Raw genomic sequence first — 20,229 nt, 5'->3', positions numbered from 1 at the left:
TTTCCCTTTATATTCAAGCTGACCAGAGGACAGCAATCCTATTTCCTGACAAACTTGGAAATTTCAGAATTTGTTCTCATTCCACATTGGAAATAAACCAGAATTTTTTTAATGTTTTCACAAAAGCTCAATTGTTAGAACACCCGCTTCCCCCATGAGAAGTGATCAGGGTCTGTCCATATCTATCTTGGTGGTTAGGGCACTGACCTACAGTATAGGAGACTCAGATTAATTTTTTTTCCTTCCAGGTTGCTCTGGATCAGGCAGAATTGGTAATTCAACCCGTTTACTTAAACATAGGAGGTGGTGGTACCAAAAGGAGAGCTGTGTGAATACTAATGGGTTTTGCTAGGATCTGTATCAACATTTTCCTGTCTTCATCCTAGTCTTTCTTTTGCTCCAATCCTATGGTCTGCTTGAAAAACAATTTAAAAGGGGAAAATGTTGTGTTCTTGAAGTCAGTTTTCATTAGTCCTATGCCAAATAATAAATCTGACTAGTCTTGTGAACTTCAAGGCTTTTTTCATGATGCTGGTTGTAATTTTGAGTTTGTAATGAAATCTAGAATGAATCAAGTCTGGGAGTTGATTCCCAATCTTCTATGTCCATCCAGTACCTTGGAGTAGGTAGGTATCAGTGGTTCATATACATATAAACTAATGACAGATAGTTCAAGGCAATGCATTGGCTTTCCTTTACCAGCTTCATAAACCTCACAATTTATTTGCATTATTATAAAGCATATATATATAAAATAAATGCATATATGTGTATTATGCATGCACTTTTTAAATATGACACTGATTTCCCTGTGCAGAGTAAGTTACTAGACTCATAAAGAACTAAGAAGAGGGTCACATGAGTAACTGCTCCATCTTGTGCCATATTTATGGCTCAGATGTGGTCTTTCACCATGATTCTGATTACCTCTTATAATGAGACATAAGGATCAAATATCAGCTCTCTACAAAGAGTGCCTGCTTTGTGATCTGATCGTATTTGGGAGACCTAAATAAGAAAGGGAGTAAACCTCCTGCAAGTTAAAATGAAGAATTCCCCTGCCTTTTCCAGTTTAAAGGTTGCTAATGAGCATCTGATTCAAGAGCCTTTTATCACTGAAATTAGACTAAAATTTACAGGGTTATTATACTCTGTACTAGTCATCTGCTCTGCAAGTGATATTCTTTTTTAGAAGGTAGGGGAAATGTTAATATTGGAACTAGAATGATGACCTCTTCCACTAGCAGCTGTTGTCAGCAAAAGCCTGCTTACAACTGTGAACAGTTGCCTGCTGTTTAAGTGATGGGCAGTGAATGATTTCATAAAATGTTGTACACATGTTTCTCCTTCATTTAAAATGGCATTAAGAAATTGCATATTTTCAAAACATTGGAACAGCCATATTTTCAAGCTCAGTGCATATATGTGCATGGACCAACCAGCATTTGTGCTTAGTAAGTATGACCTGCCTCTTCAAGACATGAAATAGCAGGTTATATAACTGAATGTCTAAGTACCACTGGCAAGTAAGGAACCATTTGGGCTTTCACTTTACATCGGTGCCATTTTATCTTAGCCAGACCTTGTTTTTAAAATAAATAAATAATTAAGTCCGAGGACAATATGTGGACTTTCTCCCTCCTAAGTAAAGAGATTATTTACTTTTCATAGTCTAAAGCACCATGCAGTTGAAATATCTCAAGCAACTGTAATGAATTCATTGCATGCAGCTGATGAATCAAATCCTGACATTCTGTAGTAGCAGACTAGTAGAGCTCTTTGCTATTACAGGATCAGAACCCATACCTGCAAGGCTAATTCAGGGAGATTGATTGTATTGCCAGTGGGATTTATGAAAGCTGTATTATAATATCATTACAACCTTGTCTTTGCAGTGGCCAGTTTGCTATAGTGAAGAAGTGCCAAGAGAAAGGTACCGGAGTAGAATATGCAGCTAAATTCATTAAGAAGCGTCAGAGCAGGGCCAGCCGCCGTGGAGTGAGACGGGAGGAAATTGAACGGGAGGTGAATATTCTGCAGCAGATCCTACATGGCAACATCATCAAGCTGCATGATGTCTACGAGAACAAGACAGATGTGGTGCTCATCCTTGAGCTGTAAGTAGAAGGATTTCCTATCTCCATGCTAGGATGTAACAAATGGGAACAGGAAAGGGCTGTTAAGGCCTCCAGAGTAAAGAGGTATTCTTAAAACAGAACTTCAGGGCTGTCAGGCTTCAGAAACCACCCACAGATCCTGGCAAAGGATTAGAATGAGGTCACCAGTAAATAACCTCCTTCTTAAATCATCGTAAGCTCTAGAAACAGATGTTTTTGAGAGTCTGCTGGGGTCATTGCTTTAGCAGGGAGTCCTGCTGGTTCGTGGGCGCACAGATCACCTAACATCTGCTCAACAATGGCCTGACGTGTTTTGAAGTGTGATTATCCCTTTTTATTCAGTCCCTCTCTTCCTCCCCTCCCCCTTCAGTGTTTTTGGAAGCAGAATTGTTTATAGATAAATAATGAGGAATAACAAACTTATGAGGACAGCAAAAGGCCTGGCCAGTGCATCCTGGTAGATGTAGTCAAACAGGAAACTCAGTCAGCAGAGGAGAAAGTGGCACCAAAACTACAACTCCCAGGATATTCCACAGTGCCTCTGGTGAGCACTTGAACTAAAACAAGGTGAAATTCTTTTGATTTTCCCCTTGAAAAAATGTTTTCTTTGGAAAGAATGTTTTCCACTGAAAAATTCTTCAATGCAAAATTTTTAACCTAGTCTATGTAATGCAACATTTTTGTATTACTCTGTGCTGCCAGATGAAAGACATGAAAGTGACATAATCTCCCATTGTTTGATCAGCAGGAGCTGGAAATTATGCAAGGAAAGAGGTATAGGCTATTGAATGGCAATCCCTCTGGCTGGCGAAAGCGGTTCCAGAGGAGGATGAAGCTGGTGGTTTGAAATGATGGTGACTTTTCCTGAACTTGGCCACATAATATCCAGGATAGCAGGAGAATCCTTAGGGCTTTGCAGCTTCCTGTTGCAAGCATTGATCCTCTCTCCAAAAGAACTGCTTTCGCAGCTTGTGTACACTGCAGAATAATAGTCATTTGGCTTTGTATTTTGCTTTAGTCTGTATTATATTTAAAAGGATTTTAAATCACCTAACTTCTGTTCCCATTTCTTGGTGAAGAGAACAGTAGGACATTCTACAGATCCCGTGTTTCTAGATACCCTATGGAATAAATGTACAGCACTAGCAAGCTAGAGGTGTGTTCAGAAAGCCTTATAACAAAGCCTTGACTAAGAAATGCTCATATGACATGATCTGGATCTATGAGTTTGCATTCAGGGAGTTGTTTTCCCTATAAATGTGTAAGTTTAATACAGCTCACGTAAAGGGAGTGTGAATGTGGTTGTTTATTCAGTTATCATTTGAATGGAGTTTGGAGTATCAAATAATAACCACAAATTACTTGCAGCAGTGTTTTCTCCCATTGGCCTAGAAATCCTGTCTCCTCTGGATTCAAGAGACAGCACAATCCAGTCATCCATTTCCGATACTGCAGTGCCCTTCCTGTGTAAACCAATGATGCAGCCATCTTCTTCAGCAGGGCTGGCGAGTAGAATGCTTCTATTACATTGCATTCCATTATATTCCATTCCATTATATCGATGTGTTTCTGCTTCACATTCATATTATCTGTGCAAGCAGAGCAGTCTGAAATTCAAGTACCTGAGTCACTTGGCCTAAGACTGCAAAGATTGTTGGACAGGGTATGTGCTATATTCTTCACTGGTGAGGTGCCATATAGTTTTATAGTGCTACAGGAATGATGGAATTGTTTGGGTTATTTAAATGAATTGGATATGTGGGTTACAGCCAAAGTACATGTGTGGGTGAAGCTTATATAGTGGTGTTTAGGAGGATATTACAGACATGCTGATAAATATAAAAGCAAGGAAGTTTTTTTCCTTTGGTGCATTGCTATAGAAGGTCCCTGCATATATAGGGAAACATGAGGAGTTCCTTGGAAAGGAGGAATGTGCCTCTACAGAGGTGTAACATAACATTTGAGTGCCCTGGGTGGCAGCACTACATGGGACTAGGGTGGCCATGATAGAGGACATTCCGGTTTTCTGCTACTCTGTCCTCTATTGATACAAAACCCATCTCCTTTATGTCCTCTATGTCCTTCTGTCCTTTATGTCCCCCTCCTTATGTCCTCTATGTTTCTCTTCAGGAGAAACATAGAGGACATAAAGGGATCCGGTTTCATATCAACAGAGGACAGAGGACAACCAGATTGTCCTCTCTGATGGCAACCCTACATGGGACATTTGTCATTGTGCTACCTGCAGTCTAGTTGTTCAGTGGCTTGTTTTTTTAATCCCTCCCCAAAAGATCAACAACTTGGGCTAATGCCTCCCCCTTACCTATGCTACTGTCGCTCTATCAAGGGAGCTCAGTTCTGTGTAGCCAAGATGTTTGCCAGTCCAGCATTAAGGTAAATGTCACTTTAGCTTATGGAAGGATTGTAGGCAGCAATTTGATGGGAGGCCAATTAATATATCCCAGCAGAGCAGAAAACTGTTCTTGTAGAGCTGCTGAGGAAGCAGACAGAGACACACACACTAGATCATATAGCAGCAATAGTGTCTGACAGAATTATCCCACTGCACAGTTGGTGGGGGAAGGTATTAGAATGAGCATCTATTCAAACACCTTGACTGACCAAGGGTATGGACCAAGTGTACATTTGTAGCCACTTCTAAGGGAGAGGAGGAGACCTGTTTCTCAGGAGCATGCAGCAGCTGTTAGTCTGTACTTGTCACATCTGTGTGATCCCTTAGAGATGTAAGTGAGCTAAATTGCCCTAACCTTGACCTTGGATGAAGCAGGGTTAACAGTGGAGTGGTTTTCCAAGACTTGTATTGCTTCAAAATACTGCAGACATAATCATAGCATCATAACAGCTTTTATCAGTACCTTTTGATAGCAATATAATTGTTACGTTTGTTTATGTCCCACATATAATGAAGTACTACAGTATTTGATGCAGTAGATCAGGGTGGCCAATGTGGGGCACACAGCGGATGCAGGAGAGCATAGGCAGCACAGCAGTAAATAGAACAGGGATCAGTAAACAGCAGCATATGAGCAGCAGAGAGCACAAGGTAGGAAGCACAAAGCAGAGCTGCAGGTTGGGCTGGGGAAGAGGATTGGAGTGGCACTCTGGCAGGGAGCGCAACTTGATTTGATTTGTGGCATGCCTTCCAAATAGCATAACAAATGTGGGGTGAAGGAAACAACTATGAGTGGGTGCCAGGATCCCCCTATCAGGAGTCTTTGCCACATCAGGGAAGCCTTGGACTGCTTAGGCCAGCCACAGGATCTGGTCAGCACAGTGCTGCACCAAGCAGTGTATCTGGGGGCTGAAGGGCAAGGGGAGCAAGTGGAATGACACTCCCCTCCCCTTCTCCCCCAGCTACAGGAGTCGAGTAGTGCAGTGCCACACCACTGGGGACGCGAGTGGGATAACCAAAATGGTCTCATCCCCCTCACCCTCCCCCCACCTCACTGCTGTTGTTTCCACTCCCCCACTTCCACCCCCACCACTCACTGAGTTCCCTGTGCCTGCCAAAAAGGTTGGCCCCACTGCAGTAGATGATCATCACCAGTCTAAATGTGTCACCACAACCTCTGAGAATCACCCTGTAACTATGCAGACAGCTCACCACACAGGAGTGCAACATTCTTCACAGGGTGAAGCTGAGAGCAAGCGGTGTTAAGTGGCCACGTGGTGCCACATGGTGTCGATTTGTATTTATAGCCAGTATTCTGTTCCATCTCTGCGCGGCAGCCATTCTGCTGTGTGCTGCAGACAGATATCATAGTGACTCAAGCAAGTACTCCATGCCTTGAAGATTCAATAGGAGCATCAGATCCTTAGAGCTCTGGGTTTTTGGTGGAGATGAACACAGTATATTTGTCTGTCTGCATAACTAAGAGATTTGCCAACAGTTTGTTTCAGTGTCATTTCAAGAAAATTTTGCAATTGGTTATTAGAGTCAAAGGAGATCCCCAGTCCCTACAAGATTTTTTTTTTAAAGCAGTGAAATAGGAGAAGCTCTAAGCATCTGGGCTCTTCTGCACACAAACTGGCCCCAAAATAGCAGCATAACTTTGGAATTAATACCTTTTCTTTTTTGCTTGTGAGACTGCTTATGCATTCCCTGACACAGATCTAACTGAACTACATCTGCTTCTACCCAGTTACTTTGTGGCAGTATATGTAAAAGTACTCAGAATCTTCACTGCTTCACAGCTCCAAGGGAGCATGTCAAACAGCAGTCCCTAAACAGCAGTTGGCAACCCTTTGGGGTGGCAGGCCACAATGACCCAGCTGGATCCAAGAAGGGCCAGCACTGAGACCCACGTGCTGCTGCCACCACAGCTGGTTGTCCTTGCTGCCCAGCTAGGTCACTGGCAAAGCTCTGTGCCACCCAGTCACAAGGTTCCCAGTGGCTCTGCAGGCCGGATCCACCCCACAGGCCAAAGGTTGTTGACCCCAAATCTAGGAGTGTAAGGCCATAAGTTCGGATCTGAAGGAGTTATGCAGGAGAGAAAGGCTTCCTTTGCCTCCTAATGTTTGTCCCATTTCTGACTTCAATATCTGACAGAAGCCAAAAGTTTAGAGAAGGCAGAGATTCCCCTTACCTCCCCATCAGTCCTCTGAGTATAAATATTGACACTAGATAGATTTGTGTACAAGGCTAAGGACTCCTTTAACAACTTGTTTAAATGTAGTAGCTAGAAAAAAATTTAACCCTTTGAACTTATTTCCAGTCACTGAGATACATTCACCCAATTTATAGGCATTACAAGCATTTCAAGGCAGAACTAACTGTCTGAACTGATCCTTGATCTCTGACTGGGAGTCCCTGAGCTCTACCCTGATACAAATAATGAACTGATCTCCAAGGGGAGCACCATTAAAACCAGCAAAGCTTCCTAAAGGATTAATTTAGCCTTGTGATTGGACAGGTGAAGTGGGACTTATGATGAGCATCCCTGCATTCTTATTTATGCATCTCTGAGTGAGGTAGACCATGGGATGTGCAGTCAAGGGAGGGTGTTGCTACTGGGGATACAGATTTATGCCTGTGCTGTAATCCACGAGAAAACTGTTTTGAGGGCAAGGCTAGCTGTGAATTGTTAATACTGCGGTTGATTGGCAGATGGTCAATGGTAAAACATCCTTTTGTTTTCATTGTCCTCTAGTCCCCCTGTCTCCTCCTGCTTGTCTGTCATGTTCACCTGGTGTGTCTTGTGTTTTGGATTGTCAGCTGTTTGGTGAAGGAACTGTAATTTCCTATGTTTGTACAGTGCCTGTGCAATAGGGCTCTGACCTGAAGCCTTCAGGTGTTGCTGCAGTACAAGTATTGTTAATCAGGGTAATTATAGTACATCTTTACAGTAAACATAGAGCCTTCATTCCTGACTCTGGTGTCAGAGATTGACACTCCCTATGGTTAATCTCTTCAGGCTCTATTGCAGGAGTGCTGTTGAACTTGCTGCTACCTGCATTGGACTTTGTCTTCAAGAAAAAAACTGATTAACCTTGATTAATAGGGTGTTATAGTATTGTGGCAAGATCTCCAGTATCCAGCTATAGAGGTGTATTTGTTCCCAGCTAAAATCTGCTGGCTCAAATAGGACAGCTACTGTATTAACTCAAACTCAAGACAAGACCTTTTTTCCTGTTACCCTCAATCACAGCTCTGGCCCCACTCCACCCGAGGGCATAGATCAAACAGTGACCTTGGCCCTGCCTAGCAAAGCAATAGTCGTTGTAGCATTAACAGCTTCAGCCTCAGCTCCAACTCTGATCCAGTCCCAGAGCTGGAGCTGGGACTGGGGCTGCAGAGCTGTTGCCTACACAGGTGTTGCTGCCTGACTCTGGAACCACTATATGCTCTGTGCTACAGTCTGGAATGGGACCAGAGCCAGTGATGTGACTGAGGGTAAGGCAGTAGCCCCTTGAAAGATGCAGGCAGTTAGGGGGAGCAGAGGTGGTGGGGATGTAGACACCACAGGGGGGCTGGCACTAGGGGGTGCAAGCAGCAGGGGGCAAGTGCTAGGGGGAATAGGCAGGAGGCAAGTTATTGGGGACAAGGGGTGGGAATCAGGCTGCCTGCCCCCCTCTGTCTCCCCTCCCCCCCCAATCACTGCTTTCTTCTGCATTCTTCACTGCAGTGGTGGGAGGATGAATTTAAGATGCCCTTAACAGGTATGAAACTATGACCCTCCAATAATTAGATTTTCCATATATAGAATCTAGTTATCAGGAGAATTGTCTTCAATTTGAAGTTGTCTTGGCTTTGGGTAAATACAGACTGTCCCTTTCACACAGTAGATACAACTGCTGCTGCTTCTACTCTGCAGAAGTACATTTCACTTGAGATTCAGGGACAGGGAGAGCACTGCTAAGTCAGCTGATACTATTTATGTTCAGCTTCTCAGGTCTACAATCTGCTTTTCCGCCTGGGGGCTATATGGGAAAGATCTGTGGTAGTTCCTTATGCCCTCTCTTCCATTCTTTAGCTCTTGGGGTATGCCCTAGGCCATCTTGTGTTTAAATCTAAAACAGCAATCTGTATTTTTGGTAGATGTTGAGGCTTGTGAAAGAAAATAATCACCTGCTTCTAAGGGGGGAGGGCAGCATTTTCAATTCTTTTTTACTACGTGTGGCTTTATCTCGATTGTCCTTCACCACAAGAAGAGTGTGACAGCTGTCCAATGGGGAGGAGAAGTAGTCCTGGAGAGGGAAAAGTGGGATGTTCCAGGCTTGTTTTCTCTAGGGAAAGGGAAGACATACTTTTTTGCTCCTGCTGCCAGTTTAAAAAATACAGTTGGATAGATGTACCTAAGCTGTAATTCCTGGTGAGGTTCTGGGTGTCCTGTTGCAGAGCAGTTTGTGGCGAGCTGCATTTGGCTAGAGCCTCAGCAGTGGCTGTCTAAATGCACTTCTCTCAGACATCTGGGAAACTGGGTGCATTTGGGAGGGATTGGATTCTTCTGCTTGGTTGTGCCTGAGGTCAGGGGCACAGCTTGGGTAATGTTTTCTTAGTAACCTCTTTCAAGGGTTCTCAGAGCACATACTGCTGTTCTTTCCTTCAGTAAAAGCAGAGGGTGCCTATACATGTGTAGTGGGGTGCTCTGATGCATTATAACTACAGCATGTCAGAGTAGACTTGATTAATCAAATTACTGCGTATGGTAATTACCGTGCTCCAGCAGACTCCAGCATCTCGCATATTAGCATCCCCACACTGAAAAATGGCGGTGGGGACACTTTAACTAAAGCTTGTTCAATGAGCTTTAGTTAAAGTGCCCCTGCCTCCATTTTTCAGTGTGGGGACACTGATGTATGAGAAGCTTCAGGCGCTTTAATTAGAGCAACTCTGAGAGTCTCTCTAATTAAAGTGCCCTCCCCTCCCCTCTGCCACTCCTGAAGCCTGTGTATAAGTGCCCACAGTGCTGCAGTCTGGAGAATGGGTTCTGTTTATGTCTGTCATTGACTTACCTGTTGCCTTCGTCTAGTCATTTAAGCTTTCTGCAACATGGGGCCAAGTTTTCCCTGTTTCACAGGCAAGTTGAGGATTAACTTGTTCCTATTTATAAAGCACTGTGATCTCTGTGGAGAAGGCTTTCAACCTCCAGAGCATATTGTGGTGTTGTCTTGTGTTGTTGATGATTGTCCTTATGCTGAACTATCACCAAACTTGCACAGTTGCAGGTTATTTTTCCGGCACATTCTGTATTTTGGAAATTTTCTCTCCCCATTCCACTTCACAAAGCATTGCCTTGAATTAAGCTGAGTGTGAATGCTAATAAGAAGAGAAAATCCAGAAAAGAGGGAGAAAATGAACATACTGCTCAGGGACAACCTTGTGAAAAAGGGGAACGTTCTTCTTTGTTAGCCAAGCTCTGTCAAATGGGTCCATGGAGATATTATGGCAAGAGGTACTAATGCCTGGTCTCAGGTGGTGATGTAAAAATGTTCTAGGTCACTGTCTGAAAGCAATAAAGGGGTCTTAGTGGGATTGTGTGGCATGAAACTTCCAGTCTGAGCAACCATTCAAACAAATTCCTCAATATTGTAAAGCAGTTGCACAAAAGGATAGCCATTGTTCAAACTAACTTTTTTAGGCCAAAGGGCCCTTGATGATGAGCCTTGAGCTTAGAAGATTTCTCACGTGAAAAGGAAGGTAAAAGTGTGTTTGTACTGTTAAGATTGCAAGATTTAAAGAAAAAAGCCCAAGAGCTGCTTCCTAGAGACACACACCAGTAACTGTCAAAGGGACATTGCCAAAGCAGTTTGAACAGAGGCAGCCAAAGAAATCAGACTTGTGTTCTCTTTGTGAACAAGCTGATTGCACTAAGAAAATATCTGACTTTGTAAAGAGTTGGAAGATAAATTGGTAAAGCACTGGTCTACTTTAGACATATCTAAAATAATCCACATGGTTCCAAAAACTGCTGCTAAATGGGAAAGAGGTAATATTTCCCTCTTCCTGCAATGGCCAGTGTTGAAGAAGAATGATCTGGTCAGCACCTTTTCCTGCTGGCTTATTAAATATCATCTGAAAGGAAAATGGAGACTTATTGAGATGAGACAGCGGCTGTAAGACTAATTCTTCAAGAGAAGAGGACCCCAGGCAAGAGTCGAGTCAAACTCCTGGATCATCTGAGGTTTGTTTAGTTGTCAAAATATTGAGCGATTCCTGCCCAGGTCAAAGTGTCCCATGTTCTGCATCCTACTGCTTAGTAATGCTTTAGCTGTGAAATATATCTAGTGAATAGCACACTAAGGCAGACAGCATCGTGTAAACTATTGGCTCTGGAAAAGCAAAATACAGTATTGCCCACAGCAACATCACAAGCTAAGAAGTAAGCCTATGCTCAGTCCTTTGCGTCTTTGACAAACCTTTCATTGAGTTGTTTGAAGCTGAATTTTCATGCAATTTTGATATCTTTTGTCAGTAGATGGAGACCACAGGAACCAGAGGACAGACCAGTATTTACCAGTACCTTCAGCAATGTGAATGAGCAGCAAGAAAAATAATTAAGCTGCATTGAATGCAGCTTAATTTCTTGGGAGTTACAGCTGTGTTTAACTCAACATCTGAATCCTCCAGCTGTCACTTTTTAGTCTGTTGTCAGGCAATAATGCCAATGGTTTATTCTCCAAAACACTGTTGTATCCTAGAATCCTTATGTAGTGAATAATCCTTAGTTAAGAATATATATTGAGCCAGTAAAGATGGCAGGATTGGGGCCCATGAATGCTCTGTTACTATGTTGCTGTGCACGGCCAGGGATAAACTGAAAGAGTTAGGTCATATATAAATGTCAAAGTTGCAAAATAATAGCACTACTAATACTGGATAATTTGTCATCTTGGGATAGTCTGGTGTGTTGCTGTATAGAACCGTGGTTGCTGTATTTTTAATGTAAGAAGAAAAAAATGGCAGCAGATGTATTATATGCAGTAAGTAAAATTTTTCTTGTTGATGTAAACGGTCAAAATAGTAACTGGAGCATTGTTCTCACAAATCCTTGTTTTGGGGAAACAGTTTATGGAACTTTCCAAGCTCATTTATTTAAAAAAATTCAGCCAGCATGAAACACTTTTCTCCACTGGTTACAGGTCAAGCAAGTACCAATGCATTCTTCATGCACCTCATAGGAAAGGAAGTAGTCTGCTGGCAGGTCTCACTGCCTCATGTTAATGATGGTGCAAGATAGTGAAAGTGATTCTTTACCAATGCTGTACTTTTACAATATGTAAAAGGAAGATTATTAATAATATAATTGTGTTTGAGTGTATTACCACTACTATGCCTTTCTATAAGGCCTTTCAGCTGAAACTCAGCGGGCTGTATTCTGTTCCAACTATTAGGCATACAAGTGGATTTAGGTGCCTAAGTGCAATCCTGTTCCACTCTGTTCAAGTTTCTGAAAAACTGTTAGTACAAAACACAAGTGGGTCTTCTCCGCTTCTTACTGCCTTATTATAACTCAGCCTTAAGGGTAAAATGATTGTTTGTTACAAAAGGTAGCTATGTTAATGGATGTTCAGGGACTTGTTCAAGTGGAATAGAATCATGCTTAGCCCCCAATATCCCCTTAGATGCCCAATACATGGAATAGGATCAGGCCCAGAGTGCTCTATGAGCATCAAAGAATGAAGCCTTGCACCCTGAGGTAAGGAAATATTAGTTCTATTTTTACAGAAGGGGAAACTGAAGTATAACGAGAAATTGACTGTTCAACATTGCAGAGGAAGTGCGGGCAGGGCTGGGAATAGAACCTAGATCTCTTGGCTCACACTTCTTGTTCTAAGAGGATTTGGGTTTACTAGTTTGCCATTTCATTATGTTTATATTTGGTCTGTGCCTTACTATGCTGTATGTAACGGGAGGTTTCTGTGCATGTCTTACAGAGTGTCTGGAGGAGAACTTTTTGACTTCCTAGCACAGAAAGAGTCTTTGAGTGAGGAGGAAGCAACCAGGTTCATTAAGCAGATTTTGGATGGTGTTAATTACCTCCATTCCAAGAAAATTGCACATTTTGATTTAAAGGTAAAATATTAATCTAATACAACTAGCTAATTTAATATTGTAGCATATATTGTATTATACATTGTATAAATGAGGATACATAAAATACACCAGGTAATAATAAAGCTGAAGTGCAGAATGGTTAGTTGTTTGAACTAAGACTTACAGGCTTTCTGCGTTGAATAGAACTGGCAGCTCTCACTGGTAAGCAGCAATGCCTTCCTTCTCCTAAGATCTGACCTTTTTCTAATGGTGAAGAAACCTTACAAACATTACTGTTCCTTACTGTTTATATTGTACTGGCACCCAAAATATATCTGGGTTTTATAGACATATGAAAAGATGTATGGTATCTGCCGTGAAGAGCTCACAAACTAGTAAACTGCCCAAGTCCATTTTAAGTCATTTTTCCTTTGGTCTCAATAGTCCCATCAAAGCAATTTAATCTGACTGAACTTAATAATAATATATTGCAAAATTTGCATTGTAAATATTGGATTCTTATCCTGAGGCTTATTTCTGACAAGCCTGTTTCCTCCTAAATCCATTTTGCCTCTGTGCATATTTACATACTGTTTCCAGTCCAGCTAGAACTGTCTAGTTATTTTTTTATCACACATAACATAGACAACAATAGCAGCTGCGTTTAGAATTACATGAGGAATGTGGAACTAACTACCATAAACATTGCCACTTCTAGAGCTATGTATAAAATGTACAGTCCCTTACCATACAGGGCAAGGAAAGGTCAAAGCAAGACAGAGGAGTGAAGGACTTTTTAAAAGAAAAAAAAAAAAGAAGTAATTGAAGTGTTGGTTTTAGACTAGATCACATGTTGTTTATCCTTATTTTGAAACCTAAATTTGTTGGTGCCTTGTTCCTATGGTGCTCATGTTATGAATCAGTATGTTCCCAGGTTATCATAATACATATTCCATTCCAAAGTACCTGGGAATATATCTATATAAATCCTTCAAGTGCTGACAGTATGCTTGGCACTTTATGAAGATACAGAGAAGCTGCTAAAGGGCCTGGCACTATATCAGTAATAATTATTTCTTGATAGTTACAGTTAGAAAATGCATGTTGCAACTGAACTACTATCCAGATTTGGGTGCATATGGGGGTTGGGGAGTGTGCGTGCAAGACACATACTCTTATGTTTCAGCTAGTTACCTTGAGAACCACAATGCTTGTGTCCCAATGTTTGTGTCTGTACTTTACCCTAGAAAAATACTAGAATATGGAGTAACATAAACTAATAATGTGAACTTGAGTAAAATTTTCCCCATGCTGAGCTCTGACTACTGAAAAGTATATGTTCAATGTCATTAATATTTGGTGGTCAATAAGGACATTAGAGGAAGAACAGAAATGAACAAATGGAAATGAATAGGGCATCATTTACTAATAATGAAAGTGATTTAAAGCAGAATTGAAGAAATAGTTTATCTCATTGTTATTTTAGGACTTCTGCAGTGTTAAGCTAGGCATGTATTTTTAAGCAATAATGCAGCTAGGGAAATGGAGATCTATAATTATTTTGTTGCTGTTACTGATTTGAATTTTTTTTAAAAGGTAGAAAGTTGGCAGAACTTGAAAGGAGGACTAATGTGAAAGACAAGTTTTGTTGTTTTTTTCTGCTTGTTTTTCTGCTTGCTGCTTTTTTTTTTTTTAATAGCTTTCCCAAAGATTTGACTAAGGCAATGTCTGAAAAGCAAATGCTGCTGTAACAAACAGCTCATTGAACAGATGGAGATGGACAATACACCCCTGGCAGAAGGAGGGAGAAATGAATTTAAAGCATTTTATAAACACTATGGGCATTTATACATGTGCTTCGGGAGTGGGGGGGAAGCTTTAATTAGAGTGGCTCTGAGAGCCGCTCTGATTAAAGCGGCTGGGAGCATCTTGTGTATCAGTGTTCCCATGCTGAAAAATGGCCGTGGGGGCATTTTAACTTGAAAGCACACTCACCATCATTTTTCAGTGTAGGAATGCTAATACACGAGATGCTGGAGCATGGTAATTACCACGCTCCAGCAGACTTGATTAATCGAGTCTGCTCTGACCTACTGTGATTGCAGCACATTGGAGCAGCCTCGCTGTATGTGTATAGGTGCCCTATGACAGTTGAAAACTCTCTTCTCCTAAGGGTCCTATAAGTCTTAACACTGCTTATAGGAATAATGCAAAGCTAGATGGATTATATGTATATATGAAATCATGGAACTAATCCAATGCTGAAGAACTTTGTTCAGTTGCTCTTTTTTGTTAGTTCATTCAATTCCCTCCATTTACTCGCTTCCTATTGACATTGTGACCTCTTCAGGACAGGGCTTTGTCCTTTACATGATGTTTGAAAAGTATCTAAGGGTTTTCTTGTTGATTCCTTTAACTACTGATGGACTTGGCACTGTACAAAGATGAACAATAAAAACATAATAACAGTTCCAAATAGCTTGACACTGCATCAATAATGTTATCAGCTTGTACTGAAATTCTGTTGAAATTACTGGGGTAGTACTACATGGCAGGGTATGTTTTACAGCAGTCAAGAAAACTAAATTGTGGATGGAAAATGATGGATAATGGAAGCATTAATTATCCTGTGAACAGGGTAGCCATATACTTTTACCCAGATATATGAATGGAGTACAAAGGAAATCTATGTACATTTGTGTGTTGTTCTGACATCAAACAGTAAGCCACTTTTCCCAGTGCTTCTCCTTCCCTGCTTATCTGCTCTCTTGACCTCTTGCTAGTAGCTAGCATACCCTGTACCTTGCCATTTGCTCAAATCCAGAGGCATTCTTATTAACTTCATAGTTATTTAATTAATAACTAATACTTATGTTAAACACTAAGAACTAGTTCCCCGGGGTAGATTAGCAAAGCTGTATTGACTACAAAGGAGCTATACTGATGTATGCTAGCTAAGGATTTAGCCCTAAATGTAGAGATCATGCCAAATAACTTCCTGTCCTATATACTATGCTGACTCTAGTACTGTTCCAAATGCACTTCCATGACATATCTGCAGCATACCCTCCTGTCAGCTCTACTGCACTGAATGTCTAGAAAAAAATACCAGCATGGTTTGCCTGGAGCTAAAATCATATTGGTTCAGTAACTGTGAAAATAAATTATGCATACACCCTCTTTCCCTCAATGTGGAATGAGAATGTTTATTAGTAGTTGCTCCTCATACAGTAGACTGCTCTGAAACCAACAGGTAGCTGCCAGCAGGGAATCAAACTCTCTGACTTGCTCCCAGGCTATGAGTAAAATATGAAAAATTAATGCTTTGGAGCTCTTCATCAGAGCCAAATTGTGCCAGGCAGGTTGTTGTAATGTCTGTAAAATGGAGGAGGGCTGGGAAATGATTGAATCTAAGAAGCTAGTAGAAAATTAATACTTTGAAATATCCAGTAAGTACAGTAGAGAGCATAGAGTCAGAACCTCCTGTTGAGGAAATAAATGACTGTGCCTTTTATTTCCCAGTTTTGCCAACTTCAACTCTGTGCTTTTGGCCACATTACAGTGCAAAATATTGCCAGTATTTTTTATAATAGCTAGTTATTAGACATGAGCCAGAACCTCCAATCTTAACCCCTTCCATTTTTGGGTCTTCAGATACTAATCCCAGATCTGAACTTTCTTTGCTGTTACTATTCTCAATTTGTTCTCTTCTGGGTTAGTTTCAGATGGGGCCCCAAACCCCTCCAGAACTTTCTCACATGGTATCTGGCCATTTGAGACCAGCCTTTTAAGGTATCTGTTCAGTGTTAAACCACTGGTGGAGACAGATACAATTGCTGTAAACCAGGGGTATCAAACTCATCTGGCCTCATGGGCTGTAGAAGTGACCCAGCATTGTATCATGCCAAAATGCCCGTGCACCCTGGGCCCCCACCCATACCCTCCATGTGAAATCCAGTACTAGCAATGCTCACTCCAGGATTCATGATGCATGCAGTGTGCTTCCTAGAGTGGCTGGGACAGGTGCCACATGGGATGAGGACCCTGAAGCAGACATCGCACTACATGTAAAATACTTCATGAGGCACTCCTGGCCTCTGGTCTGGAACCATGAACAGCACTGGTCCCAGACCAGCTGGAGCAGGCACTGTGTGTGTTCCAGAGCCCCAGGGGAAGTGCTGAACACTTCAGACATTGGGACATGTTAACTTAGCTGTTTTCAAGTTTTTTTTGATGCTGAATGTCAAATTCCACAAATAAGTTTAGCAAAACAATGAACTCTACATTACTGGAGTAGGAGAGAGAGAGAGAATGAGAGTGTGTGTGTGTATGTATGTGTGTGCATGTGTTTGCACATGCACACTTTAACTTGTCCTACAATTTTGCATACATTCCAAGCATGTAAAGATGATTTAGGGGACTCTATTTGGGATCTCAATCTCTAAAATTACTAACAAATAATCTAACTAAATTTTTATGTTTAATTACTTCTAGCCTGAAAATATTATGCTTCTAGACCAGAATATCCCTATTCCACACATAAAGCTCATTGACTTTGGCCTGGCCCACAAAATAGAAGATGGAGTAGAATTTAAAAATATTTTTGGGACACCGGAGTTTGTAGGTAAGTGTTCAAGTAGTTCCTTTGTTGTATGTTCAATTGGAAAGTGTGAGAGAGCCCTTCCTGAAGTTAGACAGAAACCAGCAGCACCAATACTCTCCTAAACCTATGATCTCTGCATACTATTACATGTGAGATGTCCTGCATCTATAAGGCTTTTTTCACTTACTCATAAAACATGTGTAATAAGCAGGGATCTGGGCTTTCCGTTTGCCACAGAAAAATATGGATTTTATCCTTTAAAAGAGAAAAATGTAGATTTTTTCCTTTAAAGAAGAAAAGCCCAGGAAACAATGGGTTTCCTCTTGCAGGCTGACAGAGTTTTAGCCTGCAAGGGGGTGCTTGGGGCTGCAGGGGGGCGGGACATGTGCATGTGTCCATGCCAGGCAGCAGTGGAGAGCAGCTCCTACAGCTCCCTTCAGGTAAGTCTATGGGAGGAGAATGGGGAGAAGGCACAGGCCATGTGTTAGGAGTCTGGGGAGGGCAGAAGCGATGTGGGGTGGGAAGGGGCATGTGCCCTCACATATTTTTGCACCCATATCAGGGCACAGGGCTGCAATTGGGCCTCACCATCTCAAGGCAGGAGTCATCTCTACAGCCCAGAGGGCAGGACCTTGCACAGGAGGGAGTGCCGCTCTGCCATGGCCACCCAGGTGAGGCACCCCTTGCCAACTGGTAGTATCAGGATGCATAACTCCATGCTGTTGCTGTGCTTCACCTGGGTGGCAAGGCGATGCAGTGGTCCCTCCTGCGCTAGATCCCTCCCACTGGTTCAGCCTGGCTGTAGCCCCACACCCTGCTGTGGGAGCAGAAATCTAGGAAGGCACATGCTCCTCCCCGGCCCATCACCGTGCTCTCCCTGCCCTCCCTGTGCATGGCCTCTGCCCCCCTATCCTGTCACCTGTACCCCCCCGCCCCCTCTTCTTCATATATTACAGGGCTGGAGGCTGCAGGTTGGGAGTGAGGGGCACCAGCAGGGCCAGGGGGCTGTGGGCTGGGAGTGGGGGGCACCAGCAGAGCCAGAGGGCTGTGGGTTGGGAGTGAGGGGCAACAGCATGGACAGTGGCAGGGCAGGCCATCCGCATATCAGGCCTGCTTAGCACCACAAAGCAGTAGGGGTGGGGCGGGCAACTGCAGCTGGATCTGCATCGCAGTGAGCAAAGCTGGTATGGGAAAAAATCAAACACTAAAATATATAGGTATTTAGAATGTATTTTATTATAATGATTGAGGCAATGTTAGGCTTCCAAATTGCTCTAACATTGTAAATATATCAATAAAACATTGTGTTCAACTGATAGATAGATAGATAGATAGATAGATATGAGTTGGCGTGGCATTTCATTTTAATTCTGGAAAAACACAGGTTTGGGGGGAGGGTGTTAAATTTGCTATTTTTAAACAGAGAAAACCAGGTTCCCTAGTAATAATATACCTGTATTGGTATCACTGCTCTCTAGGTAACACTTCCTCTCCCTGAATATCTCCTTGCCATTTTTCCATGCTAATTCTCATGTTGCTACTTCTTGATCATATTTGATCTTGGTCCTCAGCCCCTTCCACACCTTCCAATCAGAAGTCTCCACAGTTTAATTTACTATCTCTTCCAGGTAATAAATGAGGCTGTTAAATAAACACTGATGCCTGCAGGATTAATAGACACCTCTTCACACCTCAATAACTTACTATTTCTCAGTCCTCCTGATTCCAGTCCTATATACGGATATTTTTCAATTAGAAGACCTTTTTTCTACACATGCTAAAATAATATTTGCCACGAGTAATAATGAATTGTGAACAGTCTGGAACAAAATCTTGATCCCCTGTCATACAGTTGCTTACTCAGTAACTGGTCAAATTTATTAAGTAAAGGCCAGGCAGTAATGACATTAGTGAAATGGCATTCTGAAAAAGAATGGGAAGAACATCTCAGACCCTTGAACAAAGGGATACTGGGATCTCTGTTTTGAGAAATACTGTGTTGGTGAAAGAATAATGTTGTGCCATTGAAAGCACATGACCTTGACCTACCTTCTTTGATCATTGTTTGTTCCCAATGACTGAATTAGTTCTGCTGTACTCAAGAGCTTTAATTCCTTCCATGATGTGCATAGCTTTACAACTATAAGCAGAAAGTGCCTCGTATAACTAGTGGTGTCTTTCTCAACTGAGGTGATTTTTTACCCAGACATACAATTTGTGTTGCTAAAAATAATTTCTCAATCAGTTGCTGATGTTTGATTAAATGTTCCTTATAGCTCCAGAAATAGTAAACTATGAGCCACTTGGGCTAGCTGCAGATATGTGGTAAGTTCTGAATTAAAGTTTTCCCTCATTTGCTGTCTTGTTGGTTTCTTCAGATTTGCCCTGTTCTTTATATATTGAACAGCCCCTACCCTCCAAGAAAACAGCTGTCTATTGTTCTTTTTTATATGCTATATCTGAATAAAATATTTAAAGTCCTGTTGGTGACTATTATGAGTTTTAATTTAATTTATATTACAAATCATTCCCAGATTAGCTGCTTTTGGAGAACCTGTTGAAAGACATGCCCCTGCAGTGCCTTGTGTCAGCTTTATTTATAAAATCTGTAAATAGAGCAGGCTTGGGGTACTAATCCAGTCTGCCTTATTGACATTTCTTTGTACTTCTACTACCATAAAGCCAACATGACCTTATATACATAAACATGTATATAAGTATCCAAGTTATACTGTATCCAGAATTACCTTCCCTTTTTTATGAAGAAGTAATATTTTATTGTAAGATTCTGAATTACCATTAATATCATGATTACCTGCCAATCTAACAGCTACAGATGACTGCTATACATATTCTAGAATTCACGTTTATAAAACCTACATTCAAGTGTCTCTCTTTTTTTCCTAGGAGCATAGGAGTCATCACTTACATACTGTAAGTACAGCATTACACCCACCTGTGTGGAAATAGCTCTAAAAAGTTGTAGTAAGCTAGTGAGCAGTTTTTCTCAT

The 20,229-nt window shown here is 41.7% G+C and overlaps 1 protein-coding gene across 3 annotated transcripts in view; it reads left to right on the top strand.

Annotated features, from left to right (window-relative positions):
• DAPK2 (death associated protein kinase 2) overlaps nucleotides 1-20,229 on the top strand; it is a 95,837-nt gene that overhangs the window by 35,165 nt on the left and 40,443 nt on the right. For all 3 annotated transcript variants that reach the window (XM_025208384.1, XM_006027210.3, XM_025208385.1), the window contains exons 3-7: nucleotides 1,896-2,117; nucleotides 12,516-12,654; nucleotides 17,110-17,239; nucleotides 19,495-19,543; nucleotides 20,126-20,152. In XM_025208384.1, the coding sequence (XP_025064169.1) occupies nucleotides 1,896-2,117; nucleotides 12,516-12,654; nucleotides 17,110-17,239; nucleotides 19,495-19,543; nucleotides 20,126-20,152 (567 nt within the window). The remainder of the gene's footprint in view (nucleotides 1-1,895; nucleotides 2,118-12,515; nucleotides 12,655-17,109; nucleotides 17,240-19,494; nucleotides 19,544-20,125; nucleotides 20,153-20,229) is intronic.

Source organism: Alligator sinensis, unplaced genomic scaffold (genome assembly GCF_000455745.1).
Source record: "Alligator sinensis unplaced genomic scaffold, ASM45574v1 scaffold954_1, whole genome shotgun sequence".
In the NCBI taxonomy this organism is placed as follows: Eukaryota; Metazoa; Chordata; order Crocodylia; family Alligatoridae; genus Alligator; species Alligator sinensis.
The sequence above is the reverse complement of the archived record's forward strand: the minus strand, read 5'-3'. Positions and strand labels throughout refer to the sequence as shown.